The sequence below is a fragment of the Sminthopsis crassicaudata genome, chromosome 1 (genome assembly GCF_048593235.1).
Source record: "Sminthopsis crassicaudata isolate SCR6 chromosome 1, ASM4859323v1, whole genome shotgun sequence".
NCBI classification, from domain to species: Eukaryota; Metazoa; Chordata; class Mammalia; order Dasyuromorphia; family Dasyuridae; genus Sminthopsis; species Sminthopsis crassicaudata.
This window is the reverse complement of record NC_133617.1, coordinates 198,380,317-198,400,523: the sequence shown is the minus strand read 5'-3', so window position 1 is coordinate 198,400,523 and position 20,207 is coordinate 198,380,317. Positions and strand designations below refer to the sequence as shown.

General features: G+C 39.9%; 2 protein-coding genes across 5 annotated transcripts in view; one reads left to right on the top strand and one right to left on the bottom strand.

Moving 5' to 3' along the window:
- Positions 1 to 4,818: 4,818 nt before the first annotated feature.
- Positions 4,819 to 16,891, bottom strand: PTGR3 (prostaglandin reductase 3). The gene is given in 3 exon segments (XM_074273783.1): positions 4,819 to 7,888; positions 15,383 to 15,441; positions 15,443 to 16,891. Coding segments are annotated over 3 exon segments (1,305 nt in total). The 5' UTR covers positions 15,764 to 16,891; the 3' UTR covers positions 4,819 to 6,963.
- A 51-nt stretch (positions 16,892 to 16,942) lies between these two features.
- Positions 16,943 to 20,207, top strand: part of TSHZ1 (teashirt zinc finger homeobox 1) — an 86,348-nt gene continuing 83,083 nt past the window's right edge. The window contains exons 1-2 of one of the 4 annotated variants that reach the window (XM_074273774.1): positions 16,943 to 17,049; positions 18,592 to 19,679. In XM_074273774.1, the coding sequence (XP_074129875.1) occupies positions 19,640 to 19,679 (40 nt within the window). In that variant the 5' untranslated portion in view covers positions 16,943 to 17,049; positions 18,592 to 19,639. Of the gene's footprint in view, positions 17,050 to 17,991; positions 19,680 to 20,207 lie in introns of those variants that run through there. The other 3 variants (XM_074273766.1, XM_074273757.1, XM_074273747.1) reach the window with 3 other exon arrangements.

Here is a 20,207-nt window from a genome sequence, read left to right as displayed (position 1 = left end):
ACAAAAAGGCTGGAGCCTACATTTTTTAAGAGAAAATGAAACACAGATACCTTTTTCTGAAATTTTTAATTGAAACCATAACTATAAACTCACAAAGATATCTGCTTCCATCCCTTCCCCCCCAAAAAAACCCCTCAAACCTAAAATTCAGTTCAGTATCAACAAGCATTTATTAAGTGCTACTGTGTGGCAAGTATTGTGCCAAGTAATGGGAATACAAAAACAAGTAAGAAAAGAATCACTGTGGCTGCAAAGAGCATACCTTTTCACTGGAAAGATCAGTTGGGAGGCCTGATAGAAAAGTGCAGAGAGGCAGAGAATTCAACCGTAAATTCCTTCAAGTCTTTTGTTTTCCAAAGATCCCATGGCACAGTTTGATCTTGTCTCTCAAGACAATACTGGATTACAATTCTTATCTGAATAATTTTGGGATTAAATACTTTCAAGATCCACTAGAACAAACTTCATTTTACACATAAGGAAGAGGAAACATAGCCCATAGATAGGAAATTATGTGGCCAAGAGATATTTAAACCAAGAATTCAAACAAGGTCTTTTGTCTTTGAAAAGCAGTGATGGGGGCAGTTAGATGGTGCAGTGGATAGAGCATCGTACCTGAAGTCAGGAAAACCTGAGTTCAAAATGGGTTTCAGACACTTAATGTTTATACTGTGTGATACTGGCAAGCCACTTGATCTCATTTGCCTTGCAAAAAAAAAGAAAAAAATTAGTGATGTTTCCATTACACCTTAGACAGATAAAGGGCAGTACCGGACATTTATTCTTTCAGCCACACTGTTATATATACATATACACATACACACACACACACATATATTCCTTTTAAGTAACTATATAAATAACACAAGGGTTTGTAATTAATGGAATTCTGTTTTCTTTTTTCCCCCACCAAGTGCCACCAATGATCTGCTGGAAAGACACATAAGTTACAAATGGGATAATACAGGGGAAATCTAATGAAAGTTGAAAAGCACAGTAAACCAAACACAAGGATCCCTGCAGGTGGCAGAGTGACATAGAAAACTATATCTTAATATTATCTATATTCAGTTGTAATTTTATTTTGTGAAATATTTCCCAATTTAATTCTATTCTCTTTCTACACATGTGGGCCACATGCAGTCCTTAGGCAGTATGTTTGACAACTTTGATTTAGCTTATTGAAAAGAGCACCAGGCTGAGTTAGTAAACAGAACTAGGTGCTAATCATGGCTCTGTTGCTAATTTGTTATGACCCTTGGGTTCAAAGAATCATAGATCTAGAGCCAAAAGGGGCATCAGAGGGCTTCTACCAACCTTCCTTGCTCGTTTTGCAGATGAGGAACTTGAAGGTTTTATATGAGGAACTTGAAGGTGTGTGTGTGTGTGTGTGTGTGTGTGTGTGTGTGTGTGTGTGTGTGTGTGTATAGTCGCCCCAAGTCATATGGGTAGTGTCAGAACCCCAAATCCTCTTATTCAAGAGCCAGTGCTCTTTCCATGTAATGTGCCTCTAATACAGATTTTTTGTCCCTAGTAAAGCAACCTAGTAAAGGTTGTATTTCAGTGATAGCAAACTCAAAAAAAAAAAATAGATGGTCACTGGCTGCATGACTTCTTGTTAAGTCATGTCCCATTCTTTGTGACTCCAATATGAGTTTACTTGGCAAAAATTTTAGAACAGTTTGCCATTTTCTTCTCCAACTCATTTTACAAATGAGAAAATTGAGGCAAACAGGGTAAGATGATTTGACCAGGGTCACCCAGCTGGTGTCTGAGGTCAGATTTGAACTCAAGAAAAGGAATCTTTCTCATCCCAAGTTTGGCACTCTATCTATTGAGCTACCTAGCTGCCTTGAATGATGGCTCATAAAATCATAAATTAACATTATTTACATGGTATTGTATTTTTATTCACTTTGTATGATATTTCCCAATTACATTTTAATTTGATTCTTCAGCACTTGGGAGTTTTATGGTCAATGAATTTGAAACTTCTGGATTAGATAAAAATCGATGTGACCTTTCATCCAAATGTTCTAGTTTTTTTTTTTAACTTGACCAAGAAACAGTTATTTACAGACCCCTCTCACTTCGGCAGGGATCATGCAAGCTCATTTCTTGTCATTTCCTACTCAGCACCAACAAGGCAAAATAGAACAAAAACACTTTGAATATTTTCCACTGACCAAAGGAACTGTTCAGCAATCCAGCTCCTTATCTGGTGGGGACCAAAAAGCTCTACCTGCTCCATTATCCTGCTATATGCTTTCATGAATCTATGTTTGAACTCTAGGCATGAATGCTTTTTTTTTTAATTGGATAGTACTAGTAGTCTGCAGGGTTTGTTTTAATTATTATTTTAATTTCATGTTGGCAGAAAAATACTGTAACATAGTGCCTTTCCAGGGAAACTTTTACTTTTGGGGGCAGTTGGAAATTTCAGTTTCTGGCTTTCTGCCTCCCAGAACATATGAAGTATATATTAGTATCTCCAAACTGTTCTTCAAGTTGTACTTTACAGCTTGGAGAATTCATGAAAAATTTCATGAGTCTGATATTTCCCCTAGGGGTGTACTTTTAAAATCTAGATCTAAAAAAATACAAAAGACAATTTTATTTATCTTGCAGTAAAGTTTTGTTTCTGAGATGACATCTACTTAAGTCTACTTTTGGTCATGTTAGTAAAATCTCATCGTTTATTCAAATCTAGTTAAAAGAACTGCATATCAGTCCTAGATTATATATATATATATATGTTGGCATTCTATTTCCTTTGCTTTGAAAATAAACTGTTGTAAAAAAATTACATGGATTGATGTTTCTTTTCAGTCCATTACCATTTTATGTTCAATAAATTGGTTTTTTGCTCTTTTTCCATACATTGTCTATATAAATGCAATAAAATTCTCATATTGAATATTGCTTTTAATGATTGGCAGTCATGATGCTAAATGCTTAGTGAAAGGCAAGTAGAATTTAAAGGTTTTTAAAAATATGGCTGTAAGTTAAAACAATACTCTATAAATTGTTTCTTGTGTTCACGGGTAAGAATTTTCCTTCCTAGAAAACATCTCCAAATTTGGTCCTGTTTGCCAAGGTTTTCTAGTTAACTGAAAATCTAACAGATAGAAAGAAAAATGTGTATCAAATAAAATATACCAACAAATACAGAAAGATCATTTTAAAACATGAATTAATTTCATCAAATAAAATTATAAGGTAGAGAAATGTACAAAATTCCTCCACATAGGAGACCTATTTTGAACCTGGGTGACACTTATGAAGCTTCTCTTTGGGAAAGTATCATCATGCAAATCTGGTAATACTTACTCTCCCTTATTGTGTTTTGTTCTGAAAGTTTCTTTTATTTATTTTGGTTGGTCTTGATCTGTAACTCCAATTAATGGTATTCACCACATATACATTGAATTAACTTTTGACAAGGAAAATCTCTATCAATACCATTCACTCTCTCTTTACCTTTTAATGGAAACCACCAACCTATCAAATTCATGTTAATTGGTAACTATGTGAAGGGGTTAAAACACTATATAGGTACAGATCCGGTGGCATTTACAAATGTTACTCAAATAAAAGCCAGAACAGGAAGCCCCCAAACAGGTCCCTAAGGCAGGCATCTGTCTTAAATGATATCATTTGTCAAGTTTCCAGCATCTTGTGGTTGTGAACACAAAAAAGAGTTCTGTGTTGTATTCGGGACATTACATACTCATTAGCTAGAATGTTCCTGAATACATAATGCATAATTTTTTTAAAAAATAAAAAGCAGCTACTTGCCATTGCCCTGTGTACAAGACAGAGGCTGGATACACTAGCTACCATTTAAAGACTCCTCCTCTAGTTCTATAGAAATCTTATTCTGATGAAATAGAAGCAACATTTTATATCAGCTATGTTGCGAAACTTCTGAGTCTTTAAAATTTTTTTTCTTCAGTGTAATATGCATTATTTGGTTTTCCTGCTGAAATAGACTGAACTTAAATAAGGCAGTAATAATAAAAGGGCCCAATGACATTTGTTTAGTTGGTATTTTTGCAGGGAAAAAAAAATGCCCAAGAAGTCGGGTTTCATTTTCAGAAGCAGCAGCCTAATTGTAATTAATTGTTGAAAAGCCTTCATTTCTCCACATAGCAAGTGTATGAGTGGAGAGCTCCCCCCAGGCTGCCCTGCCAATGACCTTAAGGCTGACGTGAAGAGGAGGCCACACTGAGAATTGAGAAATAATTTATCCACCATGATTGTTCATCCCTACTCCCTTCTCTAAAACAAAGACTGACAATTGCATTGAATTATGCATGGTACTTTTTGTGATATGTTGTAATATAGTCCAGTAAGGAAGGTGTTTAGACCATCAAACTCATTTCACTTAACATTAGAGACTGGGTTTGAACCACGATTCCAGAAGAGAGAAACTAATGCTGAACTGTGACCCTCAATTTACAAATCATTTTTCAAAAGAAAAAAAAGTTTAAACACATTTTTGGTATTATCTGAATGGGTGAAATCCTTCATGCTTGTTTTCAAAGAATAAATGAAAACAGCATGCACTAGAGTTTCCCACTCTTAAGTGTGGGAGGTGGGGGTGGGATAGGGTGGGGCACTACAAGAGTTTCAGTTTATATTTTATTTTAAACCTGAGTATTTGGCTTTTTCTTCTTCTCCTTACAGAGCTGAATTTAGCACATCCCCTCGAAACATAATAAATTTCTATTCTGTAGCTTAAGGGATCCATCAGTTAAAATGTTAGTCTTTCATCTTTATTACCCGCCCATTAAAATGAAAGAAACCGGGACTCACTTCAGTTTAGAAGAAGCAATTTAGTTGGTAATGTCCTTACTACTCAAGTCTTTACAAAGGGAGAAAGTGCATTATTGCTTATATTCACACATCTATCTGCATAAGAAGCAACTAAACCTTTCAGACACATGCTATGTTAAATTTAATAATATTCTTTGATTAGATTATTTTATTACAACATTTTTCCATCACCAGTCATTTCCTGTACACATTTACATTCATAAAACCTGCTTTTTCCCCCCTTTGTTTGTGTGTCTAAACGCAAAGAAAGCAGAGACTCTCTCCGTTTTGCTACAGCTGTTAGATCTGAAAGGGACAGATTAATAACCAACCTCCACATTGGATGGGGTTTTCTTGTACATTGCACCAGTAACCCTTTGCTATAATGAGCACACAAAGAGCCTCACATGAGGCTGCTCCTCTTCTTCATAACTCAAAAGCGTCACAGTGGCAATAGCCTCTAGTGCTATTTGTCTTTAGTGCAGTTGTGACACTTCGGCGTGATCCATAATTTGGCAGCTATTTACCGTGACATTTCCCTTCAGTGCAGCCATAACATTCAGTGAAGCCATTATTTGGTTCCATTTACCATATAAATTGTATTGTTGTGCATGCATGCTAGCAGCTACATTAGGTACCTGAAAATGAGTAAATCTTGTAAAATAGATACTAACAGCCATTCAGCAGGAGAATTTCTTTCCTTCTCAGATTGAAGGAAAGAAAATAATATTTTCAAATATGGCTAAAAACTTTTCTCTGGGCAACTTTAATTATACTGCATGTGATATGACAGTTACACTTGACTAAAATACTTTTTAAAAATTATGATGACCTGGTAAAGATCTACCTCACTCTGCAAAGGCATTGTGAAATTCCAGCACAACAATTAAATTAGAAGCAAGTTCATTAGTGTACTGAAGGTTAAAGGCAAGTCCATGAGCTCAGACATATGTGATTTAGAAGAGATGCAAGTATATAACCAGCTTCTGATATCACATCCATTGTTACTTGCCATAAGAGGTAGGTGGCTGCAGTTAAGTGCTGTGGTGAGTTGAAGGATCCATTCTTTCTTACCAACATCAAAAAATGGCATTTGGAGCTACCGGAACTGACAGTATCAGTTACTAACCTCAGCTTTATGCATTTCTATTATTGACAGTATTATGATTTAATCCCTTCCCCCATAGTAAAGTTTGCTCTTAAATTATTTTTGATCATTTAACTTCCTACTATGTACATAACTCTTTAATATACTTAGGCCCAAGAACAAAAAACTCTTGCTACTGATTGCTTTTATAAATACATATGGATATATGTATATATATTTTTTCCCTTGTATTTTCTGTATTTTATCATTATTTAAACACTTGCCGTACATACAACATATTTTCCTCCTGTGGATACAAAATTTTATAATATTTTTATTTTCTTGTAATTTTATAGAATGTATTCTTTACAACAAATTTTCAAAACTTTTTTAAAAGCAAAGTTTCCTCTTCCAAATATCTCCAGGTTAAGTGTAAATAATACCATGCTACACTTCAGAAGGACATTTGTGGTTACATGTATGCATTACCAAGATAATCAGTTTCTCTTTTTTTGAGAATCTCCAAATTTATATTTGAATCAATTTTTATTTATCAATTTCTACAATGCTAAGAATTTCCCTTTTCTCCAATATTAGTGACTTTCAAGTGTAGAACAGTTTTTACTATGACCAAAATACTTTTATTTTTTTAGCATGAATGTTAAATGGCACCTTAGAAAAATAAAAGGCAAAACAATGTGTTTTCAAAATTAATTTTTTTAAATCTCATAAAGCTGAAGAAAGACTGATTAGATCAGACTGTGCATCAGGAATTATTAAGATTCCTTGATGAAATTGAAATCAAACTGGTTGAGATTTTAAGTTTGTAAGCTAAAGAGTCAAGGCACTTAATATTTTCAGCTACTGAAATGACACATTTTATTTAAACTCCTCCTTTAAGTGAGGAAAAAAAGAGAGAAACCTGTTCATTAACACCTTATTGCTTTTTTTGAAAAAAAAATTCTATCCATTACCAACTAAAATAAATTGTTTTTAGTAATTCTGGGGCATAAAGTGCCCATTTTCTTTCTCTTTTGATTTATATCATTGTTCTGTTTTTACAGCTTACTGTTGACAGAGTGAGGTAATTCAACTACAATTTTTCCAGTGTTTTTTCTCATGTACATGTAATCTACAGCACGGAATACAGACTCCAAGCCAGTAAACTTGCCCTCTGGAGACGAGTCTCCAAGGTCCACCTCACAAACCAGTTTTTGACTTTCATACATCTTGAGCAAGTGGTCCATGGCCTTTTGGTACTCAGAAAAGTAATGGTTCAAGAAGAAACCGTGGACACTGGCGGATTTCTTCAGCAGTTTGCCTGGCAAACTCCCTGCTTTAACAGGCGAAAGGCCAGTAAGATTTTGGTAGCCAGAGATAAACCCAATAATTATCAAGCGCCCTTTGATAGCTAAGGTGTTGACAGCCAAGTCAAACATCTCCCCACCAACAGATTCATACACTACATCCACACCTTCTGGGTACTCTCTTTTAAGGACAGCCCCAACATTCTCAGTCTTATAGTTGATGGGAAGGTCACAGCCGAGAGATTTCAGAAAACCAGACTTTTCAGCAGAGGAGCAGGTTCCAATTACATGGCATTTTGCCTTCTTTGCAAGCTGCACGGCAAACTGTCCAGTCCCTCCAGCTGCGGCCGTCACCAAAACTTTCTTCCCTTCAGACAATTCTCCAAACTCCTTCAGACTGATGTATGCGGTAGTACCACTTATAAGCAAGGTAAGGTACTCAGGTTTCACAGAGGGCACTGGTATTGCAATTTTGGCGGGCACAACTGTATACTCAGCAAAAGAACCAGGTGTCATGTAAGCCACAGCTTGGCCAATCGTGAATTTGGCACTAGCAGTAAGGCCTAAGGCTACTACCTCTCCGATACCTTCAAAACCTGCATCAAATGGGATCTTAACGGAAGTGCTATACCGACCAGCTGAGTAGTTTATGTCAGATGCATTAACGCCAACAAATCTAGAAGAAAACAAAAATAGGTTAAGATATTTTCTTCCTTAAGAATTTTAGCTATCATGTAGAATTTTTTTTTCTGATTTAATCTATTAAAGAAGGGGTAATCACAATATATATTCAGATGGATTTGGGGAAAGAGTCTCCCAAACAAACACCTTCCCCCCCACCCAACAACTCAGTCCTGCTGTTAAAACTGAAAAGGAAATTAAACACACATTAGTACAACAGTGATTTTCAATCAAGCATTTGGCATACTTTATGGTTTCATCAGCCTAGAAATTGTTCCACATAATTTTAAAATTCAAGAAGTTATTTTCCCCCAGCATGCCAATTTTTTTTTTACAAAGGAAAAAAAAAAAAAAAACCAAGCCTCTAAGTCTTCCAAAGCTTTATACAACATAGAAATTTCCTATGTGGATATGGGTTGGAAATTAATAGACCTCTTACCAAAGACATAAAGGCAACACTATGGGATAAAACATATATAAAGAAGTAGACTTGTATTGATTTTGGCAACAAATTAATACTTCAAATAATATTAATGACAAGGATATTATTCAGGATTGATGTGATGTGCAAGGTCATTGGCTGTAGCATGTTACTGTGGAGAAGCTTTAAAAAACTATTGGGAGTGGTTAAAGCAAATTTTCTTTTTGATTTCTTAAATTCCAGCATAAAAAATAAACAATTTGATTAATTAAATCAAAATAACCTCATAAACATTTGAAATGTTGAATACTTAGTGTTTTTTAATCTTTTCCAGATGAAAAGGAATGTCAGTTCTCTTTCTTTATATATACACATATATATTCTTCTTTTTCCCCAATAAGAGGCATAGATATAACATGATTAAAATAAGATGATTACTTTCATTTTGGTATCAGGATTTAATTTAATTGGAGGGGCTTTATTTTTATACAAATTTTTCATCTTAGTAGAGCTCATAACAAAAATATTTTGATACATAAGGAAAAAAAGAATGAGATAACCGGAATTAGAAAATGTCAGGAGACAGCTCAGGCATGTTACTGAAAAGCCTTAAAAATACCATTTCCACTTGTAGTAAAATGAAAAGATTACAGTGTCTGGTGGCATGCAGAAATCTGTGTAAGTATGTCATTTCCAAAGGATTCATTTCTAATTGTCACAATAAGCTAAACTGTTCAGGGCAAGGGGGACAAGTAATATTCAAATAAAGCCAATAAACCCTGTACTTAAAAATGCTATGTGTTTCCATATTGGATATATAGATATAAACATTAACATTCACTTATATAATAATATAAAGATCTCATAAAATTATTTGTTTCTGTTAGGATGATTTCGGAAGTCAGCAGAACACATATAAGGTCGTCTTAACCTGATACTGCATTTCCTACATCTGATGTAGAAGAATAGAAAGTGGTTAAAATGATGATTTTTTTCCCCCCTTTTCTAATTTGGCTCAAGATAACTACATTCTATTTTTAGAGAAGAAAAACATCTGCCATCTTGTCCTTAAATTTACACAATTTTCAGGGTCCATTCTCACCTAATGTACTCTCTGTCCTATCCTATCTCTCCCCAAAAAAAGAGAGAAAGAAAAAAAGGAAAGACTGACTTCTAAAAAAAGACCATGGCTTTTCAGGCCTTGTCTGATGATAGCCAAGTTGCAGGGTTGATTGGTATCTCTGCTTTAGGATGCAAAGACAGCTTCAAGGAAAGGCTTATAGCAATAGAGTAAGGGAAGAGGATTTTTTTTTTTTTTTTTTTTTTGGTGGGAAGGAGAGGGTTACTACTGTTGTACCTGGTGTTTTTCCCCCTTTGCCTAGTTTCTCAAAATTAACCCTTCCCATGCCAATACTAGTTCAGTACCCTAAAACCTTATTCTAATGCTGGCCCACATAATATTCTCCCCTACTTCTTCATAGCCCTAAACTGGATGGTAGTGATTTTGCTGTTAAGGGGCCAGATACCCTTTGCTCTAACCTGGTACAATACCACACCCATAGATTCTCTCAACTGGACAACAATTTTGCTTTTTAAGTATTTGGGTACATCTGTATGGAAGATGAAAAAGAGAAAATAAATAAAAAATAAATTTTAAAAATCTCTGTAACAGTCCCCCCCCCCCATATCCCTATTGTTCTATTCAAAGGCAAAAGTAAAAGGAGAAATACAAAAGAAAAATAATGCTATGAAGATGCATAAAAGTAAGTCAATGACCTGGAGATGGGAAAGGCAAAATGGAGGCTCTAAGATGTTCCTAAAGTATCTAGAAGTCTGTATGTTAGAACCCAGTAATTGAGGAGGTCTACGATTCCCTTTTTGAAAAATAAAAACACCCCCCAAACAATTATAATATTAACAATACCAGAATAATAACACACATATTTAATTTCACTTCCATACACCAGCACTTTGTCACTACCCTAACTCTTCTTGTTTGGGGGGGGTGGCCTTGCTAAAGCCTGATCCCTAGGTGGTCCCAAGAAGAAATGATAAATGCAGAGATTTCAGTGGCAGAATCAGGGCTTGAGGAGCGCCTGATTTTTGTTTTCTACCTTACCACTTTCTGTCTTCAGTGACTTGTCAACTTTTCCTATTACACCCCCAGCCCCATAAACTACCACAAGCTTTTAAAACAAAGAATAAAATACTTAAGAGGGGCTCTAATGAGTGAGGTGTCATGCTGAGCAGGGGCTGCAGGAAAAAGAAGGGGATGGGCAGGCAGTTAAGGATGCTGGTGTTAGGCGGAGGGTGAGGTGAGAATCCTTCAGGGTACGGAGACTTTCAACTCCATTCCACTCTCTAGCCCCTCCAACCAGCCGCCTTCCCTGACCAGCCCTGATTCCAGTGAGTCACGTCTTGCATCTTTTCTGCGCCTTATCTGAGGGAGAAATAGAATAAGGAGAGGGAAAGGTGGGGGGACTGTAAGAAATAGAGAGCACGTGCTGGGGTGATGTTGAGGCAAGATTCAGGTCAGGCAGCCTAAGCCAATTTTTTTTAAGCCGGTTTGCAAAACCACATGAGACTAGCAGCTCATAAGTTTTCAGTGAAGCCCAAAAGGAGAATGGGGTGAAAGGAGTGAGGAGGGAGGCAAACTCTCTCTGCCAGTCTTTTGACTTTAATTTTTGGTTTTGCGGCTCCTCTTCCCGCCCTCCTCCCCCACCACAGTCCAATCTTTTAAAGCTGCTTCCTCCGTGTGAAGAAAAGATTCTTTGGGGCCAGTGGGCTACCAACCCTCTTATTATCCAATCCCCGTATTTTCCAATCCGCCCAGAAGTCCACCCCAGACATCCTCCAGTGAGGGTTCACCCTCCCCTCTTTGGTTTTCCCCTCCCCACATTCAGATGATCAAACTCAGCAGCTTATATTGTCCACAGAGAGCCCTCCCTCCCTTACCTATCCATTTCAGAGTAACTGAGAGGGATTCTCTTAGCCCACCAGCCACCTTCACTTAAAAACTAGAATCAAGTTCAAGAGCGTCAAGAAAGAGATGAAAAGACTGAAGTTGGGGGGAAACGGGATTGGAAAAGACAGCGAGAAAACTGAGATAAAGAAATTCTGCAAGGGGACTGCAATAATTTGCTACTAGCTCTATTTCCACAACTCCTTTCCAAAGTAAAATGTGTTCATTTTAATGAGTGAGCCTAACAATTTCATCGAATCGGCTTTTTTTTTTTTTTTTTTTTTTTTAATTGAAATTTAAAAACACTATGGAGAAAAAAAAGCGCACAGGTTTTTTTGTTTTGAGGGGGTTTTTTGGGTGCTGGCTTTTCCCAAATAATTATACACTCTTCTTGAGTCACTCGGTTTATTTATACTAAAAAGTGTTGAACCCCTTCGTCTAGTTTATTGTGAAAACAGGGCGATCCTGTAAAGGGGAGGGGGGAAACTACTCTATTAGAAAACAACAACAACAACAACAAAAAAAAACAACTCAAGACTGAAATCCTGAGCAAAAGTCCTAAATACAGACAAAACAAACTCATCCATAGATTATTTTATAAATTGCTACCCGATTAATTTTTCCTTACTGTGATCAACAAAACTAAATCTCGCCACCTTCTTAAAATTTTAATAAATTTTCTGATCAATCATCTGAAACTTCAGTGAGGAAATCGTTTAAAAATATTTTTGAAACGAAACAAACTGTTTTTACATAAAGCTCAAGGACAGCATTTATGGCAAACTGTTGGGTGGTAGGCTTTTCTTTAAATATTGATATAGAAAAGGGAGGGTAATGGGAATTTTCACCACAAGAGGTGAAAATTGAAAAATGACTTTTATGGTATAAATATATACCTTAAGGATTTTTTATACCCTCTTCTCATTCTCCTGAAATGACAAAGTTTATTGTCTTAAATCGATTTCTAGTTTAAAAGCATTTCTCTTTGAATGAAGATTTTAGCTGGTTTTCAGGTCATATGAAATAAAATAGCAAATGGCTCACTTCCTCAAAAAAAAAAAAGTTGGAAAGAAAAGAAAAAAAAAAGCAAAACATCTTGTGTATTTATAAAAAGGGGAGAGAGGTTTATGTGTTAAATCATCAATTTCGAAGAATATTTTATAATAAAAATGAGGGCTGTTTGCATAAAATTCCAATCCAATTAACATTGTTCAGGAGGTGGATTACAATGAAAGTGAACAAACTGCCAATAAATTATTAAAATTACATTTTGAAAAATTCTATAGAATGCCATCTTCACTGAAACTGGATTGCAAGATTAAATTAATTGAAGGATTTTTCTTACCCTTTGGGGAGGGATGAGGTTTTCCGAAGAGACAGCTACAGAGAAGGAAAGGGGGGGAATGTGTATGTATGTATGTATGTATGTATGTATGTATGTATGTATGTATGTGGAATGAATTGGCCCCTTTCTCTTACTATGTCAGCTCCCGAGGAAAAAGTCTATTGTAACAATTTTATTTTATTTTTTAAAACCAAATATGTATATTAATAAGATATTCTGTATTTGAGAGAATAATTGAAAGGCATTTAAACCAAGCTAGTTACCCCCAAATTTGTGATTTACATTCCAATAAACTGATATCTGGAATACTAAGTTACTTAAATCTTTGGAATAATCCTACCTAACCCTCATTCGGCAGAACTGTTCCCTCAATCTACTAGACAGGCACCATTGGGTAATGGCTGAGAAGCCCCTAGGGGGAAGAGGGAGACAGAAGAGGGGAGGGGTCTGACAAGGAAAAAATACACAAGTAACCTGTTAAAATTCTTAGGTATAGGGTGGTGGTGAATGCTTTTCTCATCTGAGAGACACAGTCCTTGGTAATCTATACGTCTAACTTCTCAGCGTTTTCCCTCATTTTCATTCCCCTACCTTAATTAAAAAATGATACTGTATCCAGTCTTTGGAGGTTGGCGCTTTCAGCCATTACTAGTCCCTCTCTCTGTAGAAGACGAAACTAGACAGCGTGAACCTTTATATCGGTTTAAAAGTTTTACAGGTCAATTTAGTTTCCACTTTAAGCCTGGTTCTCATCTCTGCTTTTCTCCTAATTATAAGTGTATATGTGTATATATGCATATGTGTATATTAAAGATAATTTGTATACAATATACTCTAAGTTCAAGCACAAAACCATTTTTCTTAAAATTGGGAAAAATGTATTCTATCCCTAGTTCAGCCCCTCCCTTTAAAAAGCTGAAGTCTGGAAATTTCACTTCACAATGAAATAGATTCATTTATTACTATTCCAATTTCAATGTTGCAAACTTGATAATTATGGAGAAAATTCTAGAACAATCAGACACCCCAATAAGTCTCTCAGCCAACCCAAAGCATTCGCCTCCACCCTTCCGGACTCTGAATCAACCAAAGCATTCCCAGCAGGATTTCCATAAGTTTTACCGCTCCCACTCCTCTAACGGTATATCTATCATTCTATGACTTCTTAAATCATCCGGAACTGTTTTAAAGTCTGATACTATTTATAAAATGGAGAGATTAGAAAGTCACTTTAAGTAAAACCACACAGTATTCTCAAAATCTTAGTTGTGTATGAAGCAATCTCGAAATCAGACACAGCATTTGCAACAGAATATTTAAAGCACATTAAAATCTCCGTTTAACCCTCTCATCCCTAGAAACCATTTCATTAAAAATATGCAAAATCCCCCTTCACAATTCAAGCTGCATTTCCCAGACTTGAGATGCTTCATCAGCACTAAATATTCTACAAAAGTGTTGCAGCTGGATAGATTGAGGTAACACAGTGGGAAGAGGCTTCCTTATAGCTTATGGGAATGAGGACCAGAGTCATGACAGTGATCGAGACCGACGTGAATGACAGGGGCAGGATGGCACTGACTGTTTGGGAGACCCCTCCTGTTGATTTCCTACTTGCTAAAGGTTAGTGAGGTGGAGAAAACATTGGGGAGGGTGAGGAAGAAGGGCACGGGGTTAGAAAAGATAGACACACCAAGTGGGTAACACAGACACTTCCCAAAGGATGTGCAGACAAATGTAAAGCACGTGCACACAACAAATGCAGTTATGCCCAGTGTATTCAGAAAGGGAAAAACAAAACAAAACAGGAAAAAACCCCTAATTCGACCTTACATCCTGCAGATGATGAAGACACAACAGATACGGGGTGGCTGCATCAGAACCAATGCCCGGAATGCGTGGATTTTATGACAGATATAGACAATAACCAAACATTGATAAAAAGCACACAGCATAGGCAGATGCACAGCACACACTCACGATACAGACACCGCAGCAAAGCTGCCACAAACCTGGGATGGACAAGGAAGAGACATCCTGCTTTCTCTGCCTCCTCCTGTATACTTTACATAAAACCGTCGCTTTATTTCCGTGTTGCTCCTTCTCATTCCTAAAGATTATAAGTCAAATAATGGTGTGTGTACACATGGGTGAGTGTGTGTGCGGTGGGACGGGCGGGGAGCTTCCCCTTCTGGGTCGCGTTTGTTTTATTTTGGGGGTGGAGAGGGGAGGGGTAAGGAAAAGGGTGGGGGAGGGGAGGGGAATCCCAAATTAAAACAGCCCCGAAAGTATCAGGACATTCTGGCAGCAGATATTCACAACAACAATAAAATTAAATTAACATTCGCCAGATGGCGGCTGGTACAACTTTATAGGATCATAGTAAGTCAGACTGGGTCTAAGAGAGACTTACTGAGAGGTGGGGAGAAGAGAGTGAAACCGGGAGACACAGAGAGAGACAGACACACAGAAATTGAGATGGAGAGAGGTCGAGATACCTGGGGGGAGGGGAAGGAAGAGACGGAGACTGGAAGGCAGGGTTGTTTTTGTTTTTTTTCTTAAGTTTGGGAAATTTAGAGAGAGAGGAAGTAACCAAAAATAAACAAACAACAATAATAATAAAAACCAAGCAGGGGCCATAACATGTTTTGCTAAAGACCAGAAGTCGGGAGAAAACTAGGGTAGGGGCATCTGGGAGTAGGCGAGATCTCCTGGGGGTCGGGGTAAAGCGCCTGGGGGGAAAACCCCGGTTCGAGCTCACCTGTTCCTGACGAGGAGGTCTCCGTCCCCGGGGAGGGGCACCGGGCAATCCCGAAGAAGGGGTCACCGCTTCTCTGAAGTTGGGGCTCAGCTGGGTCACCACCAGCTTCTGCATGCTCTTGGGGATGGAGGAGCCCTGGAAATCCAGAAAGTGGCGTGCGTAGGACATGTCCACTATAGGCCGGGCACAGGAGGAGGTGGCTGGCAGCCGGGGGTTGGCGTGGCAGATCGGGCGGCGGCGCGGCGGCGGCAGTACGGAGTCCCAGCACCCCGGCCACGGAGAAGCCCGGCTCTTTACAATTGCAGCAGGCGCAGCCGCCGCCGCCGCCGCCGCAGCAGCAGCAGCAGCAGGAGCAGCAGCAGCAGCAGCAGCCGCCCTCATCGCCCCCCAGCCTGCGACCTCCAGTCTTTCCTTCTCACCTATACAACCTTTGCCCGAGTCCCCTCCCCCTTTCCCGTACACAAACACACACGCACGCACTCACACTCTCCGAGCCCGGATCTAGCACAACGCAGAAGAAGCTGTTTTCTTTCTTTCTTTTTTTTTTTTCTTTAAGCAGAGGCAGGTCTGCCCCTCCTCCACAACCCTTCGCTCTCCTCCCCCACTTCGACTCAAACCCCCTCCCCTACTTTCTATTACACACCCTACCCCCCCTTCTCTACCCAAACTCCTCCAGAGAGAGAAGAGGGTCCGCGATCTCTCTCCCGCTTCGCCTTAAGAGATCTGTGTATGTAAATACAGCCTGCGCAATGAAGCCGCCCGCAGCCTGTTGGCGTCCTTCTTGTGCAAAGGCCGGCAACACAACTCAAAAACCACAGAGGACTCCCGCTCCCCCTCCTCGAACATACAGCATGGAACTTGAAATGACCAAGTTCAGCTCGCTTGTCCCGGACCCCGGCAAGAAGAAAAAAAAGCTAAAATAATCCCCTTCCCCTCCCCCCCAAAGTCAAGCCTTGTAAAACCTCTCTTTGGTCGCTGCGGTGCCTGCGTGTGCAAGCACACGCATTTGTGAGAACCTAAAATCCCAGCCACGCCACGCCACACAGCCGCCCTACTCCACACAAATCCCTGCAAGCCCAGACCATCGAAACGGTGCAGCCGGGGGGCTCTACTATCGCTCAGCCAACGGGAGAAAAAAATGTGCTCTCCCCCACCCCCAATTCCTGCAACTCCCTCCCGTCTCCTTCCAGTTCCACTTCTCCTTTAATGTTTCTGATTTGTTTTGTTTTGAAATCTGCACGCCAAGGGATTCTCGCTTCTCACCCTTCCAATAAACGCTCCAGATATCCCTACACCTCTGTACTGTCTCAGAAATTTAAAAAAAAAAAAAAAAAAGACGGATTGCACTCCTCTGAAAGAAAAGAGAGAAAACAAAAATGTTATAAGATCAATAAACCTAGAGTGGAGAAGTTGCAGCTAATCTAATGTTGTTATTAGGAGCTGCTGAAGAGCCGGGGCTGCTGTCACAGGCGCCTCCCCTTCCCGTGCGAAATGTTCACTTCCTTGCAAGGTGGTACGAATCAACCCAGAGCCACTTAGCAACCACCAGCAGAGCGGTGATCTTGGGAAGAGTGAAAGCATCCTAGTTTAGGGAACGGTTACCGCCCTATTCACTATGTTCTTAACTTCTTTCCAAAAAGAAAAGAAGGTCCCTGCGGAATGTTCTGGTAATGATGATTATTTTGGGGTGGAGGGTGCATCATCTGTCTTCCCTTGCACTTCTTCCCAACTTCTTCCAGGTTTTACAGCTTTCTAGTCCACTGAATATCCATTCCCACCTTTCCACATGTCCCATGAAAGTATCTTTAACTGAGTTACTTTATTTATTTTGGCCTAGATTTCTTTTTTGCCCATTAGTGTTCTGAGTAGCTTCTGCACGATTTGCCTCTGGGAGAAAAAGCACATGTTGGAAGCTTAGTGGGCCAAACTCCCAGAGTACATAAACATGTTGAACTTTTAGGTGGTGATGCCGAGGGAGTTAATTGAATTGGAGATGTTGCAATGATGTATGAAGGGTTCATTTTATAACTCAGAATGATCTCCAGGACTATGTGTCAATTCACTTCTTAATTGCATGCTATTGACCAAAAAATCAATTTCATAGAGGAGCCAAATTAAGTATTTTCACAGTCTTCTGTGATGAAGAAGGTTTATGATGTAAAATTATGCATATTTAAAATAACTAGGAAAATGTCCATTTTTTGCAGTGTATGAAACAGAATTTATCAGCACACCCCCAAATCTCTAACCCTCAAACCTAAGTAATCACAACAAATGTGAAAGGGGTATACTATTTCATATATAGGAAACCGTGTGTGTTTGTCTGAGAGAAAAGACAACCAGAAAGCTAAAACATGCTTTTTCAAACCAGTAGAAAGTAGATCTCTGCCTAAAATGACTTAGAATTCAGGGGTCTTACACAGTATATTAGCAAGTGGATTATAATGACAAAACCCTCAAATGCCTGCCTTACAAGTGAAATCTTTTATATTATGCTGTATTAAGACTTCTTTTTCTGTCATATTGTTTAGCCCTAGGAAAAAAAAAGAAAACAAAGCAATTAAAAAGATTGACAGGTATGGTTTGTGTGAGACCTATTTGTAATTGTCAGGATGACGTTGGCAAGAGGAGGAGGAGTAAAAACTGAAGCAGGAAAAGCAGCTCGATGTGTCTGTCTATCAGTTGAGACTGTCTGAAAGCTCTGGGATCTGAATGTGTGTTATATTTCACTGAAAAGAGAAGAGAGGGAGAGTGGATCTCTTTCTCTCCCAGGAGTTTAAAGGGGGGGAAAACAGTTCATGTTCATCTCTCCCACCTAGTGAATGTCTTCTCTTCGCCCCCCTCCCCCCCTTTTGCACACACTTTCCCGGTTGGTGGTTTTTTTTGTGTGTTTTTTGAAAGGGGGGGTGTGCTTTTTGTGTTATGTGTGGTTTTTTTTTTTTTTTTCTGTTGAAGATCAAGATCGACCAAAAACATGATAAAAATATGTTTTCATTATATTTAATATCCGAAGAAGCTGCGATCTTGGAGAGAAAAAACCGGGGTGGGGGGTGGCAGAGCAAAGCAGAAAGTAGTGTTCCGGTGGTGGTGACACTGTTTGATCTGTGACTGTTTGGAAGGTGGAGCAGTGCCTGACATTTCCCATCCGGTGTATGTATGTATGTATGTATGGGGGCTTTACTCCTTATTATTTGCTTTCTTGCTCTTAGACTAAGTGCTGGGAGGAAAAGGAGAGACTGCATCGACCTCAGTGTTGCACGATGAAAAAGCTATTATCCGCGCAATAAAAAACACAAACCCACCACCCCTCAACCGAGAGAGGGGGAGACGCGGAGGGCAGAGGGAGAGAAAGTTGCGCTGGGAGACTCTTTGATCTTGGAGAAAGGCTTGGGGGGGAGTGCCTGAATTTACCGTCTCGTCGCGGCTGTTTTCTCAAGCTCTACCAAGAAGAAGTGGTTAAGGCAGGAGAGGAAGAAAAAGAAGGAAAAAGGATGGATTTATGCTGCGGTTCGAACTGATCTGTGCGCGCTGCTTTTTTTTTTTTTTTTTTTTTTTTAAATTACTATTACTGTTGTTGTTGCTGATGATGATGATTGTTCCTGTCTGAAAATTATCAACTGTGTACCTTCGCTTCTCCGCCGGCGAGAGACACAAGACGAAGGCTGCTTCTGGATTTTTTTTTTTTTTTTTTTTTTTTTAATATAAATAGGAACTTATGAGGAGGGCGAGAAGAAACCTCTGTAAATGAAAACATTTCCTAAGCAAGTTTTTGGAGTGGTGGCGGCGGCGGAAACAGGCAGCAGCGTGCGGTGTGCCTCCCCCCCACCCCACCTCCACGGCCCCCCTCCGCACCCCGCTCCGTACCGCAGGGAGCTGACCGGGGGGGAGACACCAGCCAAACAGAAGAAAATACCACCCGGCCAAACCACCAAACTTTTGTTTTCCCCCCCTCCTCTTCCTCCTCCTCCTCCTCCTCCACCTCCTCCTCCTCCTCCTCCTCCTCCTCCTCCTCCTCCTCCTGCTCCTGCTGCTGAGCACAACTAGGAGTTGCATTCCCCCCCCCCCATACACACTCTTCTTTCAGCTTTATATTCCTCTCCCCCCGTCCCCCCTCCCCCCACGTTTTCCTCCCTATGTGTATGTGTTTTGTTTCTTCTGCATGAAAAGAGTGGGATTGGAGACGTCCTGCGGAAACTCTCCAGCGGCAGCGGCGGCGGCGGCGGCGGCGGCGGCGGCGTTGGTGGCAGCCTCAACAGCATGCCGAGGAGAAAGCAGCAAGCACCCCGGCGCTCGGCAGGTAACACCCCTCCTTTCCCCTCCTCCCCCTCCGGGTCCCCTCTCCTTCCCCCCTCTCTCCTCGCTCACTTTACCGCACTCTCTCATTGCATCCAAGCAGCCACCAACTCCAGCCAGCACCATAGGGAGCAGCAAGGGCAAAGGAGGGGAGGGGTTAAATAAACCCAGCGCTTCTCCTTCTTCTCCTTCTCTTCTTTAGCGATAGGTATGGGGCCACCTTGGGCTTTGAGGGTTTTTTTGGGGGGGCGCTCACGGGGAAGTTTGGGGGCTTTATCCTGGGGGTGGGAGAGGAACAGGTTTTCATGCATTTTTAGGGTTCGAGGTGGCCGGGCGCCTCATTTCACTTTGCCGTGTTTGTTGCTGGGGGTGGGGGTGGGCAGTTGTGGGGGCCACTTCTTTGTGGACCAGGCTGGCAGGGCAGCGCAGTGGGCGAGGTGTGTCACTCAGGGCTGTCAGCTCTCCATCCCCCTGGCTTCTGCCAGCTTGTTTTCAGGCTGGGAAAACTTCCTTTTGCTTCATTTCGGGGAAG